We start from the raw sequence: 20,418 nt of genomic DNA, 5'->3' as shown, positions 1-20,418 counted from the left end.
TACATCAGATTATTCCTTTACTTAGTAATTTTTTCTGGGTAGTTCTCCCTTCTTCTTTGGATGCTTATTTGCCCAAAGGTCTTTAAATTCCTCGAGATGGTTGTTTTTATTTTTCTGAAAAGACAGAAACAGAGACCTGTCCCAACCCTAACTTTGGGGAGTTTCCCTTTTGGCAAGTTTTATCTGATCAAATGAAAAGCATTTGTTAGTCTTAGTAGTTAGTTTAGATTGAGTGGTCACACTGGTTGATGAACTATCACCTCTTCTAACAAAGAAATCTCTCTTGTTCAAATCTAATCTTTATCAATTTTGATTTATCATTTCTCCTGAAATTTTTGTTTTATCTTTTAAAGCTGTTCTAGCATCCAGAGCAGTATGGTTTTTTTACAATAGGCATTGGGTCTTTTAATTGCTGTGTGAAGGAGTTTCCCCCATGGTGTCAGCAAATGACATAGGAGCCTGTGAGAGGCCCCCAAGGCATTCTTGATGCTAAAGGGTTGCCCTATCTGTCCCTTGTTGATCCAGTGTCTGCCTTTGCCATACCTTCTGCATACTCCATAAGGGAGAGGTCTTCTCTTTGGATTATTCTTAGAAAAAACATTGTTTCTAGTAATGCCCTGTTTACAATCCTTTTTAGGTGACCTTATTTGCCACAATTAAAACACTTGACCTTTTTTATTTTTCTTAAAGTCTCTCAAAATCACCTTTCCTATCCAAGCACCATCATGGTTTTAAGATTCAATATTGGTTGTAACTCAGATCCATTCCTCTAAGGGTGCTGATCTTGCCTTTAAAGTCCTAATTACCCTTTTGCATTGTGAATTAGCATTCTCAAAAGCAAAAGATTCAATTATTCTTTGTCTAGCTTCTTTTGGTATCATTCTATTTATAGCTGAAGTCACTCTGTTAAAAAAACAAATCAACGAAGGTTTCTTTTGGGCCCTGTATAACTTTAGTAAATGACTCAGTTTTCTTTCTGACTTCTTCAATTCTGTCCCAATCATTCAAAGCTGCTGAAAGGCATAGAGCCAGGGTGTGGACATTATACAGAGACTATCTTTGTACATCAGCATAATCACCCTCTCCAAGAAGTTGGTCTTGGGAGATTTCTACACCTCTAGCCCTACTTCATTGTTCAATTGTCCTAGCCTCATCTTTTTAACAGGTCCTCCACTGTAATTGAGGACCAGGTTCCAATACTGCTGTAACCAAGTCTCTCCAGTCTTATGGGACAATTCTGCTAATAGTTGACTATGAATTTAACATCTATTTCACAAAAGGTAAATGCATACCACATCAGACTCTCACTTCCTTGAATCTCCTTAAATCTAACATTTGCACAGGAGCCCATTGAGCTCTAACACAGCCTTGAGGATAGCTATCATTTGGCAATTCCTGTAAGGTTACTGGATAAATTAAAGTTGGTTGTGTGAAAACCTTAGGCTGTTCCTCTCTAACCTTATAATGCAACAGTGAGATTGGTTCTCCTTTAAATTCCTCTGCCTGTGTCTGAATATCTCTATGATCTGTTTTAATAAGTTTTTCTAAAACTTGTATCTTAGCACTCAAATTTTTAAAAAAAAAAAAACAACTCTCTTTTAACTAATTCACCCCTTTAAGAAATCCCAATTGTCTTGCCAAATCTGCCAATGATGATGCTGACTACTGTTGTGTGGAACAGTAGAAGCCCAAGTGGATTTTCAAGGCAGCTACCTAGTTTGGCAGCAGCCCCAGGAGGGAGTCCAGGGAAAGCCCACCACCCACCAGAAGAGAGAGAACCTGCTGTTGGAAAAACACACACAGGAGACTCTGGGGAGGAAGCAGATGCAGTGGGAGCTGCCTAAAGGCAGAGCTGGCTGGTGGCGAGGGCTAAGTCTGGCAGCGTTCAGAGTGCAAATGCCTGTGGAGTTTGCTGCAGAGAGGCTGCAACAGAAAAATCCCAAATTCACTCAGAGGGCTTGGGGAAAAGAAAGGAAAACCTAGCCAGCAGGGTGGTGACTCTGGCCAAGATCAGCCCCAGCCTGTGATGGTGGCAGCAAATCCAGGGCAAGCAGCTTTTTCATGAATTTGTGCACCACATTGGCACCAGATGTAGCACAAATTCTAACTGGTCTTGATAATAAAAACCCAGAGTCAGATAAAGGGGTAAATGCTAAAAGATCAGAGAAGTAAAGGAGCTAGCCAAAGTCACCTCTGACCTCCATGACTTCTCAGACCAGAAAGGGCCGAGCTCCTCTCTCTGCCCAGCCATATCACTTCCTGTCTGTCTGTATTGACCTCCAGACCTCTATGGCTAATAATGGCTATTCCTACCCTCTGTTCTTCAAACAGGTTTTATTTGTTAGAGAACAAACAAAATATCACCACAAATGCCTCCTTAAGACTATAAGGCATTTTCTTAGTTAGTGGTAAATGAGTGAGGGCCCAGCCCATTGTGCGTGGTGTCATCTCTGGGCTTGTGGTCCTGGGTTCTATAAGAAAGCAGTCTGAGCAAGCCATGGGAAAACAAGCCAGTAAGCCACATTCATCCAATGCTTCTACATCAGCTCCTGCCTCCAGGTTCTTGGCCTGCTTGGGTTCCTGTCCTGACTTCCTTGGATGATGGACAGCAATATGGAAATATAAGCCAATTAAGTCCTTTCCTCCCCTAGTTACTTTGATCATGGTGTCTCATGACAGCAATAGTAACCCTAACTAAGTTGGCATGTGTCATTTTTAAATTAGTTTTTGTTGATTGATTTTCCCCTAAATAGATGTTAAATTTTTTGATAAAATTTCTTTCATATTGTAAATTTTTATGTCCTTCAGACATTAGAATTTTGTTATTAGCTGAGTATTTTTTATCTTGTTCAGTTAATTATTTAGTGACTGCTGACTCTTTCTGCTCTTGCTTTTAGCACTTTATACAGAACCAGAATAATGTGTAGTTTGGACTTCACTTCCCTCTGTTGTTAAGATGAGACTTTTGTCAGCATTGACATCAGTGGGTTCTGGTTAATGAGATCCTTCAATTCAGCTATTGAGGAAGGAACTGTCCCCAGTCTGGCTGACTTCAGCACCTCGTCAAGCCTTAATATGAGCTGGTTAGCATAAAGGAACCAAGTTCCACTGCACATAATCTGCATATACACCAGTATACTTCTATTTGCTCCCACAGCCATCCTCCTCTTCTTCTAGGTGCCCTATATCCCCATAAAAGAACCCCTTTCTCCTTTCATTGTACATTTATTTTATACATTCTCCTTGTCTCCTTAAGATCTTCTTTGCCTCTCAAATCCCCTTTCAACCTTAGTGCCACATGTTTACACACACACACACACACACACACACACACACACATACACACACACTATAAATTTATATTCCATGTGTACAAATACATTATATTTTTCTGAATCTAGCTTATTTTCCTTAAAAAAAAATACCTCTAGCTTCATCAAATTCCCCTGTGAATACTCATGACTGTCTTTTGTAAGCCTTTCAGGATGTCCTTTCGATTCCCATTTCCTTGGGTCTACACTAGTTAGTACTACTGTATCTCAAATTGTGAGATATGCTGTAGACGTTTGACATCATTGCAGCTCTCCTCCAGCTACTGTGAATGCAGCTGCCTCTGATTCATAGAAAACTAGAGCTGTCCCCGCCTCAAGCAGACAGTTAAGTTTGCCCAGCTCCTCCTCCTTGTGTTAGACCCTGGAAGTTTTGTCCAGGTGGCAAGCTGGTACAGTTGAGTAGGTCAGCATGTTCATCTAACATTTCACTGCCCTTCCATTCTGATGCCTACTATAGAGAAACTCACTTGTGATGTATTTTCTAGTTTCTCAATGTTTCTTACTGTTTCATTTTCAGTTACTTATTTAGAAATAAGTGAAAATGAACAAAGTTAAAAAAAAATTGATTCAAGCCTATGTTAACCATCTTTATGCAACCAAGAGGATGCAATATAGTGTTGTCTGTGTGGGACAACAGACAACAGACAACAATAAGTCACTGCTTTGGTAAGATCTCTTCTCAGAAATAGTTGGAATATTCAATCCAAAGGAGCTATTCTCACTGACTCCCCAGTCTTTAAAAGCAGAACTTCCTCCATTTAAGCAATAGAAGCCTGTCACTGTGTCAGCACCAATGTTGGGACAGCACAGGGTTGGTAGTTGAAACCATAGTTTCCAATAGCAGCTTGGTCACTCAGCAGCTGCAGAGCTTCAGCTGGTTTCCTTCTTCATATCGCATTTTCAAAGTCTGTAAAGTGTTTGCTGTCCCTCCTTCCTTGCCAAGTTTCCCTTCGATGTCTCCAAGAGAACCAGCATCTGAAGGAGTGCTGCCATACCTTCAACCTCACTTCTTGCAGCATGTCATTTTCTTTTACATGAGAACTTCCCCGTGTTGTTAGGGAATACTTGCACTGCTCCTTTCTGAACATTGGCCTCCTTTTGATGCACTGCTTCCTTCTAGAGTGCCCTCCACAAGCACAGTCCACTCCTCGAGCTCTTCCACAAATTCCCACACTCCATAATTCTCATACTGTCAGCTGTCTTTGGGGTTTTAATGGTTTTGATGGAAAATTGATGGTAGAAAATTCTCCAGCTTTCTGCTTATAATATATATTGCCATGTGCCCTAGTCATCCAGAGAAACTCTGGACCTATAAAAACATTTTGATAGATAAGAAATATTGGGATAATTTTCAGTTTTATTTTCCTGAACATTCTTTCAGGTCAACCCCCTTTTATTTTCTTCCCTGTGAGGTTAGGACTATTTTCTATAATTGATTCTCCATATTAGGGTAAGGGTAACATTTTACTCTGTTAATATTTAAAATATTTTACATTATTACTGTTGCATCCAATTTAACATATCAATCTTAGAGGATGCAAAAACTAAAGAAGGCCAGAATTGGGTATTTAGAATTGGGGAAAGTAGATTCTGATGCAATGAACAAACAGCTCTTGGGTTTTTAGCTTCATGAATATTACAGCACAAAGTATGATTGAGACATTAATATTATTGTGTCACAAAGTAACTTGAAGCAGTAGCTGAGAAACATCATGCTTTCAATTACAACATGCCTGAGATAATTACATGCTTACGTATTGCAGCTTTTGAAACCACCGTTCTATGCCACTCAATAACTCATCTATATAAAGTACAGGGGATTTCAAAAATCAATCTATAGCTGAGATAGCAAGGATTAAATTAAACCCATCCCTGCAGTGACTCTAGGCTATCTGTTCCATTTGACTTTCTATGGGGGATTTTTGTAATGTCAAAAATATTTTAATGCATAATGTTAATTTTAAATATTCAAAGAACAGAAATCAGTTCTCCTTATAATGTTTTCTAGACCAAAATAATGATTAATGTTGTCTGTTCAGTAATTGTTCAATATCTACTTATTTTGTATATTTTATAAATATGATTATTATAAATTCTTCTGAATTTGACTCTAAGGAAGAGCCACTCAAAATGTTGAGTTCTATTCAGACCAGCCGGGCGAGTGTCAGCCTTATAGAAGGCTCCACGATGGACATTGAACCTCAGTGTATGGGCTTTAGGCTCACAAGTAGGGACAGGAAAAGTGGATAGTAGAAATTTGTGCAGTCTAGTCAAGATGCCTTGCCTGATGATATATTTTTGCAATTTTTAAATAAAAGCAAATATATAACTATGGCAGAGAAAAGCATTCATTGAAGTATAGGTGAAAGCTATAGCTTTCTCGTTCATATAGGAATATATTATTGGCATGACCTCACCCACCTGAGCAACTAACGTTTGCCAGAGAACTCTACAATCATTTGTGCACAAAAGCTGCATGTATGCTATGCCATCTGGGTGCTTGATTGCCCTTCTCCACTTGTTTTTCTGTCTATATGCAACCCTGAACCAAATACATTATTTTTATAATTATGTATATTGAACAGATATAATAATGACTTTGAAGTTATCTTTTAATTTTATTTAGAAGATTTCATCATCTCATTATTTGTTTGCTTTCTTGTGAAAGAGAGGAAATAAAGCCAACTTTTGGGCTTTTGTGAAAGACAAATGATATACTGTATAAAGTCCTGACACAAAATAAATGGCCAATCAATCATAGTTATATAGTGTTATTACCCAACAATCACAAGCAGATCAAGAGCCTGGAAGACCATACTTCCAAAACCACAATCTTTTCATGAGTTATTGCCCAGAATAGAAATTAAATAAATGCCAAGACTTCTTCATGAAGTCGCAGAGGTAGGTATAAAATCCTTACCTCTATAAAATAGTATTAGATTATCCATCTTTGTACTTCTGGCTGCAGGGTCTATATGCCCTAGCTTGCAGGGTTCCCTGGTGGGTGTGAACATTGGTGTCAATATTCCCCTTGTTGTTGATAATCAGAAGAGAGATTTTGTTCTCCTCATTGTGTTGTTTGGAAGAATCCATGGAGTCAAAAGAGTGAATTCCTGGTGTTTTGTATAACAAATTGTCCAACATAACCAGAGTTTCAGAACTTGGGACTGGAAGTGAATAAAAGATAATTTATTTTAGAATGTTTGCCTTATGAATGTTCTGAGACAGTAATGATTCTGAGGGTGTTAGCATGATTAGACAGTATTAGAAAGAGTAAATTAATTTACTTATTTAAATGTTAAGAATCTTATTTTTATCTTACACTTTTTATATTAAAGTATTAAAGAACATTAATTTAAGAACTATACTTCATTTCACTAAATGCTATTTGAAATATAAACAATGTCAAATCTATGTCTTGAAAAGACAAAAGAGAAATGTGTAAAAATAACAGTTGTACCTTAGGTTTTATTAATGTTCTAGAGGGAAAGCAGTTTTTAAAAATACATTTGCAAGCTTAATTAGCAAGAAACATCTATTAAATATTGTCAAGTTTCTTATTAACAAGAAATGTACTACTCTGAGGAGAAAAAATATTCCTCTGAATATTATCATGAGGATAAGTATAATCCGATGGATTTGTTATGATTATATATTTATGAAAGGGAAAGCTCTTGGGGAATTAAGACAAGACTCTGGAGTGCTAGGCTGTGTCAGCCTCCTGAATCAGGATAGAACATGTACATGAATGTGTCCTGAACATTTGTGACATGCACACGTCAATAAGCAGTGCTTGCAAATACGGAGGCTGACTTCTTCTTCTTCTTCTTCTTCTTCTTCTTCTTCTTCTTCTTCTTCTTCTTCTTCTTCTTCTTCTTCTTCTTCTTCTTCTCCTTCTCCTTCTCCTTCTCCTTCTCCTTCTCCTTCTCCTTCTCCTTCTCCTTCTCCTTCTCCTTCTCCTTCTCCTTCTCCTTCTCCTTCTCCTTCTCCTTCTCCTTCTCCTTCTCCTTCTCCTTCTCCTTCTCCTTCTCCTTCTCCTTCTCCTTTTCTCCTCCTCCTCCTCCTCCTCCTCCTCCTCCTCCTCCTCCTCCTCCTCCTCCTCCTCCTCCTCCTCCTCCTTCTTTTTTTGGTTTCTCGAGACAGGGTTTCTCTGTGTAGCCTTGTGCCTTTCCTGGATCTCGCTCTGTAGACCAGAATGGCCTCAAACTCACAAAGATCCACTTACCTCTGCCTCCCGAGTGCTGGGATTAAAGGCGTGCGCCACCACCCGGCTTGGAGTCTGGTTTCTTATGATCCATGTTTGGCAAGAAAATATTGGCAGTTTTTTCCTAAGTGAGAAATATTTTTATGTGATTGTTATGTAGTTCCTGAGAATAAAACCAGGCATAAGCAATATAAAACATCATTTCATTCTTAATTAAAATTTCCAATGTGAATCTTTAATAAATGAACATCTTAACTTCCACTACTTTGGTGACAGAAAGCGTTCTTCAAATCTTACCTAACCTTTTGTTCTAACAGAATGTCTACTGTTTGCAACATACTTAAGGGTTTGAACTTTAAATGAGAAACCCTATGCAGGTGAAACAGTTTGAAAGTTAAGCAGTAAGTTGATATGAAAAGTGGATAGTCATGAGTCTGGGACTCTATCAAGCAGGTTCTTCCGTGTATGTTATAAGCTCCATCCCCACCTCTTTCCTGCTAAGGATTTTCAGATTTTCTACAATTATAACTTGTAATGAGCCTATACAAACAGAATTTGTTTCATCTCAGGCTATAAACATCAGCTCTGCGAGGTATATTGGGAAACATTTCAGCATTTCTGGAAAATCTTAAAAAGTTGTATTAGACAGGAGGCAGAGAGGAGAGCAAAATAGAGTAAGATGGATTGTGTAGATTTTCTGTAGCTCCAAACTGCATTAGTATGCAGTGTTACTTCAAATCTGCAAGAGCAAAGTCTGTTTGAACACTTGACACCTGCTCACTCATCCTATCTGCTCACCATCTCACTTCATCGTGTTTGGAGCCAAGCCCAGCCCTCAACCTCGGATATCTTTCTGGCTTCACCTTCTGTCTTCATGGTCAGAGAACACACCCCTCTCTTTGAGTCTTTGAGTCCTTACTGCACTTCTGGTCTTCTGATGTCTATGTGTCTCTAATTAAGCAACTTAGCTCAGTGAAGGAGGAAGCAAACTACAGAACGTGTGTGGTTATGCCAGATGTTAGCTCCGACGCTGCCGGCCGCGGAGTGTCCACATAGTGACTATCTCCAACCGTCCCTCCCAGGGCAGCTGCAGCCGACAACATCCAGGCTAATGGAAAGAACTGGACAAGCACTTATTTGCAAATCGCTCACCATACAAACCTTCCCTCTTTAATCTTTTGAATACAAATGAAAGGGGAACTACAGGAATCAGATACAAAATACACACCAATCTTTGTTCTCTGTCATGTCTCCTGATCTTATAATGTCACTGCCTTGTTAACTATTATTTTCAATGCTTTTCTTTATATTGGCTCTTTTTGTATTTATTTACACATAATCACATTTTTCTAGTCATACAAGAGTTCATTCTCAAGTCCTTAACTCATATGTGTGTGTGTGTGTGTGTACATAACATACAGTATGCAGATTGGTGAAACGTTAACTCCTATTTCATAGAGTCACTATGAAATAATCAGCTAAAGAATACACAATACTTAAAGTCTGACACATAATAAGGATCCAGTTATTATCATTCTGTTATCATCTAGTTAGAAAAGCAAGAAACCCTGAGAATAACATTCCTTCTATCGTCTCTCCATCTCTCTATCTCGCTCTCTATCTATATCTATCAATCTATCATCTATTTTTCTCACTCTTCTGTTCTAGCCAGCATCAAGCCCCCTGAATTCTACCTCTGAAATCTGTGTTGTGTCCACTGCTTAATCCTATTACTTTACTTTTCTAAAACTCCAGTAATCATTCATGGAGATTTCTTCACAAGTCTCCTACCTCTTTCTCTGACTCCATTCTTACTTATTTGAAGGACATTCTCCTTACCTACTTGCAAACTGTGGACCATGTCCTGGCCACTGGTACCTTGCACCAAGATTTACTGGAGTGCAGCGAGATCCCTCTATCAATACATTCACTGATTGTGGCTGCTTGTACTCTGTAATAGTAGTACTGAGTAATTGTGAAAGACTATCTAGCACACTTGAAATGTTTGCTCACAATTTTTCTCTATATAAGACAGCCATTTGCTTAGTGCTATCCTAAACTCTAATAAAAGCCTTTCTCTCATATTTAGAGGACATCACATTTTTGTAGTGGTTGTTAGGGAAAGCTAACTGCATGAACATAATTTCCATGGCACTTCTTGCTCACTTCAGCATTCCTCTTCAACCCCATCACCATCCATTGCTAACCCAGAAACAATCATAATGATTATTTTTTTCATTCTTCAAGCAGGTTTCTCCAGGACTCTAGGAACCAGCCCGTGCTCCCGATTCTCTCTAGAATGTCTTTATCTGTGTTCTCTGCCTGAGTAATTACTACTCATTACTCAAACCTTAGTAAAATAGTCTCCTGACCCTCACTACATTGTTAGCTGGTTTCTGTCTTTATGCTTAACTTCAATCACACTTAGTGTTCTTAGAGTCATTTTGTAACTGATTAGTTCCACGCAGTCAGGTTAACTACTGTAACCTCAATCTACTACAAAACCTACCTCATTATAGGTACACTGAAAATAAAATAGTTAAGTGAAAAGGAATGAATAATCATAGTATTAATCCCGAAATTTCCTTTTGGCCTCTACGTGCCTTGTCAGATCACAAGGGTTTCCTCTGATCTGAAGAGTAGGAAGCTCTTGGACAGAACCACATCTGAGAAACAGATGCATTTACTTTTCCTTGTGTGTGTCACAGATGCCTGGCTCTGACCATATGACCTTTTTAAATGAAAAAAGCAGCAAAATTTTAAAACAGTAATAAAACCGTAAAGGCTATAGCAGACCACAATCTAATAGGACAACTAAGAGTTTGCTCCTAACTTAAATGACTTCTCTAAGATAATTAACATGATGGTATGTATTCTAAGCTAAGAGTCTTAAGTCCTCAGCATAGCTAATACCCTGGCAATGCTGTGAGTTAATATTCGATCATACATTCTGAGTCAAGAATCATTAAGTAGAGAGATTTATGTTATACTCAAGACGGAAGCAGTTACTTTCTTTTCTTGAAGTCCAATTAATACTCATGGCTGTGAAGTTTTTTCCCTGTCTCTCCAGAGAATACCCTTTGCATTTTGCCTTTAACAATGATGTGGCCTTAAGCTAACTTCCCCCAAAACCCTTAAAGATTTTACAAAGGAAACCATTGCCTTCAACACTTTTGCATAAAATGTAAATGTGCAACAATCACCCACATTAACAACTGGATTTTGTTTCTTTTTTCTTTTTTTTTTTTTTTTTTGAGTGATAGGATCATAAAAAAAATCTTTGGGCTCAATAGCTACTTTTTATGATAGTTTTTTATGTGCTTTCTTAGAGAAAAGTTATAAAACTTGGGTCTTTCAGTTTCTGTCAGAGGTATTCAGTATTCCCTTCTTTTTTTGTGCAAATCACAGAGGAACCATAACTGTATGTATTTCCACATCCAATGTAAAATTCATGTCTCACTTGTGACTTATGCAAGGAAAATAGGAAGCTCCATTAGACAGACCTACAATTTGTCTCTGAATAGCGATTTGTGGCTGGGGAGTACTTTCCTTTGAAATCATTAAATCTTTACAGCTAAGTCCTCCTTCTGTCTTGACAGATTCTACACATTACTTCATCATGTGTATAAAATGATCTTTAAGAAATGCCTTAATGACTTCAGTGAAGGCTAAAGTTCGTCCAACACGTGCCTTACATTTCAGAACTACATTTGGAGACACTTTTCTTCCTGTCACTGTGATGGTGCTAACACAAAGCCGTGCCAGAATTTCAATGTGGCTTCACATAATCTTTTGTTATTGATAGATATTTCTAAGCCAGATGAATAACAATATAATGCAAACTTCAAACACTCTTTATCTTCTTTAAGTTCCTGTGCTTATTGCACACGAAAATCCAATGTGTAGCTAAAGAAATACAATTTAAACACATCTTCAATAAGATAGAAATAACTGTTCTTTGCATTTCTGTCAAAATTTATATTTCTACTCATTCTTCCAGCATAACCTAAACCAGCCCTCTTTCTAAGTAATAACTCCATTTTCAGATTTTTGTGATGGGAAGTATGTGTTGGATAATATTACAACATTAAGTCAATAAAAATATTACAGTATCCTGAGATGCATTTTTTTCAATGCTAAGCCTTTAACCTCTCCCTCCCTCCAAAAAAATGAATGCATCAAGCTAGATTATAAACAAGATACTTGAAAGTAACAGAAGTCCTTTGGTTGGCTCCATCATCACAAACAACACAGATGATAAAGGGGATCCCAAGGGCCTATAAACTATTCTCAGAGCCAAGAGGCTTCAGCTCTTCATTTCATTTACTAGTAGCTGATGTCCAGAACCAAATCAATGTTCATCCACCCCACCAATGCTATTTATTGTTTTTCTATTCTGAAACTTCTAATAATTAAAAGACTAATCTTGAGAATTCAACATAGAAGTAAAGCGAAATGCAAAGCATTAAATAATTTCATTTTATGAAAATGGCCTCTCTTTCTATCACAGGGGAAACAGGCACTTCCCATAAACTTGTGGTGAGTTCCTGTGTTCCACCTACTAACGCATACAAAGTGCCAACAGCCTGCTGTACCACATGCTCATGGTGTACACCACACCAGAACTGTTGCTTTTTTCATGCAGGAGACATTGTCTTTGTCCTTCCAGTCTTCCTCACAGCTCTTGTGGAGGAACTCCCTCTCCCTTCACTCCAGCAGCCTCCTCATCCAAGCTACCTTTATTTCCTCTTTCTGTACTTGAATCTTGCACTTCAGTTTGCTTTCTAAAGAAATCAAAGATGCTTTGAAGATCTTCAACAACCACTGCATTACTTATTTCAAACACTGTTCTGACAGACAGCAAGGAGCTTGTAAAGCGTTGCTGCTGCAGTTGGCCACTGGATGTGTGAACACTTGCCCCATGGCGGCACACAATTTGCTCTAAGTCCTCTCAGCATAAGAGCAGACGGTCTGACACATCGCCTTTCTTTCCTTAGCATCAGAATGTTCTTGTCCCTCTTACTTTCAAAGTTATTCCCTCCCATGTGACACAGTCTTCATTCTGGATCACTTCCTGATCTCCCCTACAAACTTGGAATCCATTTTATCATTTATTCTCCCCATTTATGAATTATTGCCTTCCCTAGTAGATGAAATCATCAAATTCAAAGAAATTAGGATTGTATTACCTCTTAATAAAATAGCTTGAATGACTCAGTCAGTACCTATAAAGTCAATGGATAACCTACTAAGAATTAAGACATTCAGCATTTAGGAAAGACAACATTGGCAACTTGAATTTTGCTTCCTACAGTTTGATACAGTGTTTTGTATATATAATCAGGGGCGGCTAATCTCACTGACTAGGTTGCAGCCTGCAAACTAAAGAAGAAATGATATAAAGAATTGAAATGCAATGAAAAATAAGTGCTCATTGAGTAACTTGGACTTTAATCTGGGGAAAATATAAATTCAGATTTTACAATTACAAAAGGTGAGTAATATGAAAATATTGTGCTTTAAGGTATTTGAATATGGATGAATTAATTGGCATAGAATGAAAAACTTGCTATAAAATGATATAAAACAGTAGAGGACAAACCTCTACTGTTCAGTTGAAACTAGTAAGTGAGTAATGGGAAAATATGAATGATTTATCTTCAATTATTTTATGTATTTCTTCCAAAGGCCCACTGTACAACCAGAGATACCATCACTCAAACAATGATTGTAAAACATAATAAAAACAATAGAAAAAGTATAGATATGAAAATATGAGATCTCCTGAAATTCATATTTAGACAAGGATGGGAATTATATTTAGAATACATGAGTGAAGAGTTAAGAACAGGAAATGCTGTCTTACACAAATTTTTATTTAATATTTTGTTGTACATATATTTACTTTAGTGGGGAGGAAGCACATACACCCTGGCATATATGCAGGGGTATGAGGAAAACATATAGAAGTCAGCTCTTCCCTTCTACCATGTGTGTCTCAGGCATTGAACCCCAGTTATCAAGTCTTGGTGGCAAGCATCTTTACTTGCTGAGCAATCTCAGCAGCCCAGTATTTCATGTTTTAAAAAATATATGAACCTATAAAGTGGCACAGATACACAGCAGTGCTAAAGGTAAGGGAGATGTTGAAGTTAACTGGGTGGCCTCTCCCTCTTCTTCATCCATCTTCCAGAACATGGAACCAAGGACCTGAAATATGTGCCTCAGTCGTGGTGTAATCTAGCATGCACTAGATTTGATTGCTGGTGTCACCCGTACCCCCCCGCCCCCGCCACACACACACACACACACACAGAGAGAGAGAGAGAGAGAGAGAGAGAGAGATACACATACAGTAATGAACAGTGCTATTATTCCTACTAGAGAAAATATTTTTTTGTTTAAAATTACTTTCCAAAAATCCCCTAAACTCATCATTTATGATTCAGTGAAGAATATTATGGGGGATTCAACAAAGTACTTGTTATTGAAAAGAAAAATGTCATCATCTAGCTAGTATATAAACAAGATCTGGACCAAGAAAGGGATTAGAGACACAAAGGTGTATTTCTGTATCCCAGGATAAAGAAGGAGGCCATGAGAGGGAAAATACATAGGGTCCATCATAAAAAGTGTAGCATGTGTAAATATCAAGAAGTAAGTCAGTGGAACAGAGCTGAGCTTGGGAGAGATTCGAGTGCAGGAGGACGTGTAGAAGAGAACACGAGGTTCCAGCCATGGTGGGCCACTGAGTGTCATTAGCGATGCTGAAACTGTGAATTCCACCCTTGTATCACACAGGAACAGTCAAGTAGTCCAAGAGGATGATGGCCAAATGGCAAAGTGCAGGTTGAAAACTATCATCAAAACTCTGCAAAAAATATTGGACTACACTTGAGTTTTGAAATCATTTTCTAGACAAGCAAAGGTCTGGAGCTCGGGAAGAAAAGCATAGCTTTGTTTGCTTTCCTGTGGAAAGCATACTGCTAAGATCCTGGCTCAGAAACCCTCATATGATGAGAGAGAGGCAGAGAGTAGAATTGCTGAGGAACAAATTCTATTTTAATAGTTTCTTTTTTGATAATCTTATACATGAGCACTACATCTATATCACTCTTCACTCCCAAATTCATGATCTCTTCTTTAATTATTATTGCTATATATATGCACATGTGTGTGTATTATGCACATATGTATATGTAATCTACTGAGGATATTTAGAAACAAATTCCTTTCATATATTTTTTCATATGACACATTTTGATCATGTTATTTCCCCTCCCCCAGCTCCTCTCAGACCCCTGTACATCCCTTACCCACCTGAATCATTCTCTCTCCTCTCTCTTTCTTTCTCTCAAAAAACTAAGTCAAACCCAAAAAAGCAGTGAGACAAAAATGGAATGAAAGAAAAAAAAGAGAGAATCCCTTTTGTGTTAGCCAACTACTCTGGGTACTCCATTGGAGAAAACTGATCATCTTTCACCAGTGGGTATTAATACATCACTTCTTGTCAGGCGTATGACTTTGTGTCCACTTCTCCTTCTCAATGCTCGGATTTTTGTCTGGTTTGGACCTATGCAGGTCTTTTTTTTTTTAAGTAAATTAATCCCACACAGTCCTGACAAGGATACAGGGAAAAAATATTATATATTAATGATAGGTATAGGAACTTCTACTGTATTACGGGAAAACAGTCTGCCACTACTTATTAAAATGAAAAATGGGCGTGCCCTTTGGTCCATTAGTCCTGCCTTTGTGAATGTCTCCTGTAAACCATGGAAGCAACAGAGCAGTGCATCAGTGTCTCCGTCTGATACAGAAGGAAAGAGAAGCCCAGAAGGAAAGCAGGACTGTCCTGAACCCTGAGTCATGAGGGACCGTCGCCCAACACTTTCCATAACAGAGTTATATACAGCTATGAATGAGAAAAGGCAAGCTAGTATTTATTTAAGAAAACCTTTGTGATTAAATAGAAAATATAAAAACTTTAAATAAAAGAAAAATACAGCTAAATGGCTCATTGAGGGGCAAAACATGTGACCGGGACCAGGTGTAGTGCTGTGCAAATTGTTGCTACAAAGATTTGCTACAGGTGAGGGTAGAAAGTTTCTCTGTTTAATTCTCAACTCTTTTGTTTGATCGCTGCTTTAAAACTGTTAGCAAATTCACCAAAGTACATTTGTTGCTTAAAAATACATCATTTACATCTAGCAAATAATAGTGCAGGCCTTCTAAGGCTTTGCTGAAATCTGAAAGAGAAGGATTTGGTTCCCTGATGATTTCACAGCCACGTGGAAAGCGACTTATATCCACTGGCACAGGGCCCTAATTGTGATTACGTTTTATTGGGCTCAGCCTATTAAGTGCTTAAATTACCAGATAACTGAATCTATGTTTCTAATAGCGGGAAGTATATTAACAGCGCCTCCGTTCCCATTGCAGCCCTGTTCCGACAATCACTTGGATGAAGGTTAACGGTTACATTCCCAGTAAGTCCAGACTGCGGAAATCCCAGGCTGTGCTGGAGATCCCCAACCTGCAGCTGGACGATGCTGGAGTATACGAGTGCACAGCTGAGAACTCCCGTGGAAAAAACTCCTTCCGTGGACAGCTACAAATATACAGTGAGTGTTTCAGAAAGTCACAAAGCTTTTCGCCCAAGGGTGAAATAGAAAATGCAAATCAAACTAGATGTTGTTCATCTGTCACTAAAAATCCAAGTAATAACTTGAAACCATATTTCTTTGGTATAGGAAATATCATGTAAAATGAGCCTATATTCAAAAATATTTTAAAGAAAAATAAACAAGGAATTGTCAGCCTGTAGATGATTGAGAGTTTATATCCATAAAAATTAGACCTTTACCTGGTACAAACAGCTATTATCTGTTAAGTTGAAGTTTTATTTTATGAACTATATATAACTATATTAACTTTTTTAGCCCTTGGCTTAATGCAGGGGTCAAAATTTTGTGCTCATGTACCAAATCCTGCCCAGCTGCTGATTTGAGTAAATATCCGTTTGTTCATAAATGTTCTATTTCAGTATTTGCTTGGCTCTGGCACAATTAAATGGAGACAGTGACCCACTGAGTTGCAAAGCCTAAAATATCTGGTATCAAGCAGCTCTGAGAAGTTTGCTGAGCTCTGGCCTGAACTATTATAATACTACCATACTTCAAATAGCTCCTGCAACCTGCGAGTGTTTGTTTTCCAAAAATGCTAAGTCAGCTATCCAAGTGACATAGGAAATGGGCTGAAGGGGCTCAGACGTTTCGCACTCTCACATTTGCCCCCAAGGGTCACACACATCCACTTGCTCACGTGCCTACACAGGTAGGTAAATGATAATGCGCTTGTGTCCCAGTCGATGACAACAAATGGAGAGGGCCACAGGAAGCCAGGGCAGCAAGAAGAACAAGCAGAGGCCTGGAGTATGCACATGGCTGAGTCATCCTAGACACTCAGCCACGTGCATATTCCTAATGCCCTAAATGCCCTGTGCAGGGATTCTGAGACTATTCTGAAGTGCCCTTCATGACTAAATTCAACCTTTGTTTCTATGACTTCAATAACTCCTTCAGGAATTAATCTCGTCAGCAGTTTATTAGCGTGCACAATATTTTGGGGAACACAATACCTCCATATTTCCCCTTTTTGTCTAAAATTTTAAAAAAGCCTATAACTAATACAAGAAAAATTATATCCAATAAGTATATTCATGCTTACTAAGTACCTCTTACTAGTCCACATGCTAACAATAAGGCATTGAATTAGAGAAAAATTGGAACTTCATATTAGAGCTAAAAACATACAAAGGATCATGAGGGCTAATGACCAACCACATTCTGTCCTGAAAACTCTGGTTAGGATTTTAAAACCATCAGAATCTGAAAGGCTGAATGGAACAAAGCATCAGGAAGAAAGCTACTCCTAAACACTGAGAAGCTTGTAGGATGCACACGGGTACCAGGCCAGAAGCTTTCAACTTGTGGATGCACCTGTCACATTGCTATGCTATCTACCAAGTCTCTAATTTTGGATGAAACTCAATGTTTGTAACTGTTCATAACATCTTAAAGCAAATAATTATGACAATCTGCAAACAATGAGAAAACCAATGTTTTGCCATACCTCACTGAAATACATTTTTATCCTCGTGGAGACAGAATGGAATATTAACCCACTTTGCAGAAAAAAATCTGGTAATAAAAGGCAAGAATTTAACCAGAACTTTATGGTTTAAAACTACAAAAGAGATAAAGGAATGCTTATCACTGCATGTACTATTGCAAACATGTCCCACACACCTAGGTTGTAAAAGTGCTATATTCCTAAAGAGAATGAATTATAGACTGTGGAGCCCAGGGCTCCTAGCTGACTGACTACTTTGGCGCCTCTTCGGACTCAGCTAGTTGGTTCATAGGCAGTGATGATTGCTACAGACAGTGCCAAAATAATTTCTCTTAACTTAGTACTGAATCATCACTTTGAATTTAAAAAGTACAGATTGTTACCAAAGCAGATAAGCTAGGCCCGGAGGTGAGGAGGGGTCCTATCCGAGCTGACACTGGTGCAGACCTTCCTCTTACCATCGTTTCCCCAGCCAGCCCTGTACTCACACAGCATGTGTACTGCATGAGGATGTTATAAACGGTTGTGAGAAGTTAGCCGGAGACTCTGAGCTATAGCTTTGCTTAAAAAAAAAATTAATAGATGTGCAGTATTACACTTAACATCCACATCACAAAAATGATAAACTGGATTTTAAAAGTTACAAACAAACAGAGAACAGAATCCAATCTCACCTGGAAATAATGACTGGAGTTCACCTCCTACCGCTATCCCTGCTAACTGTACTGCAAGGGAGATGATTCCTATGGACACATTAAAGTTCTTGCAATTTTTCTTATTCTTATTGAGTTTGACTATGTTTTGATTTTAAATGGTGGTTTACTACTAGAAATACACACAGATTCACCATAGGAAATTATATAAGTTTATAAATTCCCATTTCTGTAATTATCTGTGATGCTACAACCCTGTTTCTTTGGGGAAACATTTCCTTGTCTTGAATCTACTCCTCTGAAAGTGGTGCCACATATGTGCTCATACTTGATCAAAAATAAAATTGAAGCTATCTGTGGGTGATGGGTTGGGGCAAAGAATCAATCACTGTTTATTATGTTCAATCATCATAGCAGCCCGTTGAAATAGGAATTACCATCTACAGCTTACAAATGAGGCTCATTAAAGTAAAGGAACTCGTTTCCAATTATAGATTACAGCAAGGGCACCACAGACTGGGGCTTGAACCTATATTCACCCCCAGCTGCCTCATCCAGCACACGCATTAGCTCTCATTGGCTCACAGCTGAGAGTCATAATACTAAAAGTGATCTATGTCAGTAAAATATGTCGAGTCCTCAATACTTAAGATACAGGAGCAGGGAAGCAGCCAATATCACTTAGCATGTGTCAGGAGAGAATTCCAGAGTTCCCAATGACAAGGGGATATGCAATGGCTTTCTTTATGCATTTCTGCTCCGTGTGTTACAAAACAGAACTCAGAGACGGTTCCGAAGCCCAAATGTATCATGTAAGTAGCTGCCAGGATACAGTGCATCCGGCATGGTTATAACGGTTTCCTACTTCAAAAGACCATATGTCTCCTCGGTTTTCCAAGCCCTGAAGGACATGGTCCAGCAAAAGCCAGATCAAAGTTGTGAAGTTCATTACAAATGCAGCCAAACCTGGGATTTTTTTTCCATTTAAGTTGTGTGTATGTGTGTGTATGTATCTGTATGTGTGTGCTTATGTGTGTGCATGTATATGTGTATGTGTGGTGCATCTCTGTGTGTCTGTGTGTGGAGTATTGTGTTCATGCTGTGTGTTTGTAGATGCATACATGCACATGTGTGTGTCTGTGTGGTATGTGTGCATATATGTGTATGTATGTGTATACATGTGTGTGCATATTTTTACATGTGTGTATGTTTGTATTTGTATTGTGTGTGCAGGTTTGTGCTGTATGTATATGTCTATAAATGTGTGGTGTGTTTTTATATGTACATGCCTGCATGTATGCATATGTGTTTGTGTCTGTGTGTGTGTGTGTGCACGAGTTGTATAATGCATGTGGAGATCACAGGACAATTTGAAGAAATAAGTTCTTTACTTCAATCATGTGGCTCACAGAAGCTGAACTCAGGTGGTCAGGTATGGAAGTAAGCGTCTTGACCTCACTGGCCCAGATTTCCATTTTCTAGATAAGTGAACAAGTCCCCACCATGCAGCCCAAGCCGTGTGTGCTGACTATGTGTTACTATTCAGAAAATAAAGGAACCCCACCCCTGAGTAACTGTAATCTGCTGAAAACAAAACAAAAAAAAACCTTAACGGAACCTCATGTCTCTGATGTCAGACTACCTGGACTTACTGTGCTCTGTCATGAAACACTTTTGTGCTACAATCCAGTCTGTTTCTAAAAAAATACTATCAGTTGCATTCACTGCATCTTTTATCACTTGGTCCACATAATTAACGCACGTCTAGCAGTTTGTGAAATGCTTTGCAATGTTAAAGCAAAGAACAACAACAGAAAAAAACCCTAAGAGCTAAGATGACCTTTCATTAAATGTAACTGTGTTCCACATGTGTTGTCACAGGTGATAAGCACAAACACACATGATACTTAGATGTTGAGTTGGGTTTATTTCTGAAATACAGAGTTCGTCATTTTTAACATGACCCGTGACCCACATTTCCTTTGTACTTATGTCTGTGTGCATGCATGTGTGTGTATGCACATATGTGTGTACTTGCATGGCAATTAATAAGACCTTTATTTTGTCAGTTGCCAAGCAACTTGTATTACCAGCT

At 38.4% G+C, this 20,418-nt stretch overlaps 1 protein-coding gene across 1 annotated transcript in view; it reads left to right on the top strand.

Moving 5' to 3' along the window:
• The window catches only part of Cntn5 (contactin 5), a 1,160,177-nt gene that overhangs the window by 885,500 nt on the left and 254,259 nt on the right, over window positions 1–20,418 (top strand). Inside the window, exon 10 of the mRNA XM_042280381.2 lies at window positions 15,979–16,160. Within this exon, the coding sequence (XP_042136315.1) occupies window positions 15,979–16,160 (182 nt within the window). The remainder of the gene's footprint in view (window positions 1–15,978; window positions 16,161–20,418) is intronic.

Source organism: Peromyscus maniculatus, chromosome 7, assembly GCF_049852395.1.
Source record: "Peromyscus maniculatus bairdii isolate BWxNUB_F1_BW_parent chromosome 7, HU_Pman_BW_mat_3.1, whole genome shotgun sequence".
Taxonomy (NCBI): domain Eukaryota; kingdom Metazoa; phylum Chordata; class Mammalia; order Rodentia; family Cricetidae; genus Peromyscus; species Peromyscus maniculatus.
The sequence above is the reverse complement of the archived record's forward strand: the minus strand, read 5'-3'. Positions and strand labels throughout refer to the sequence as shown.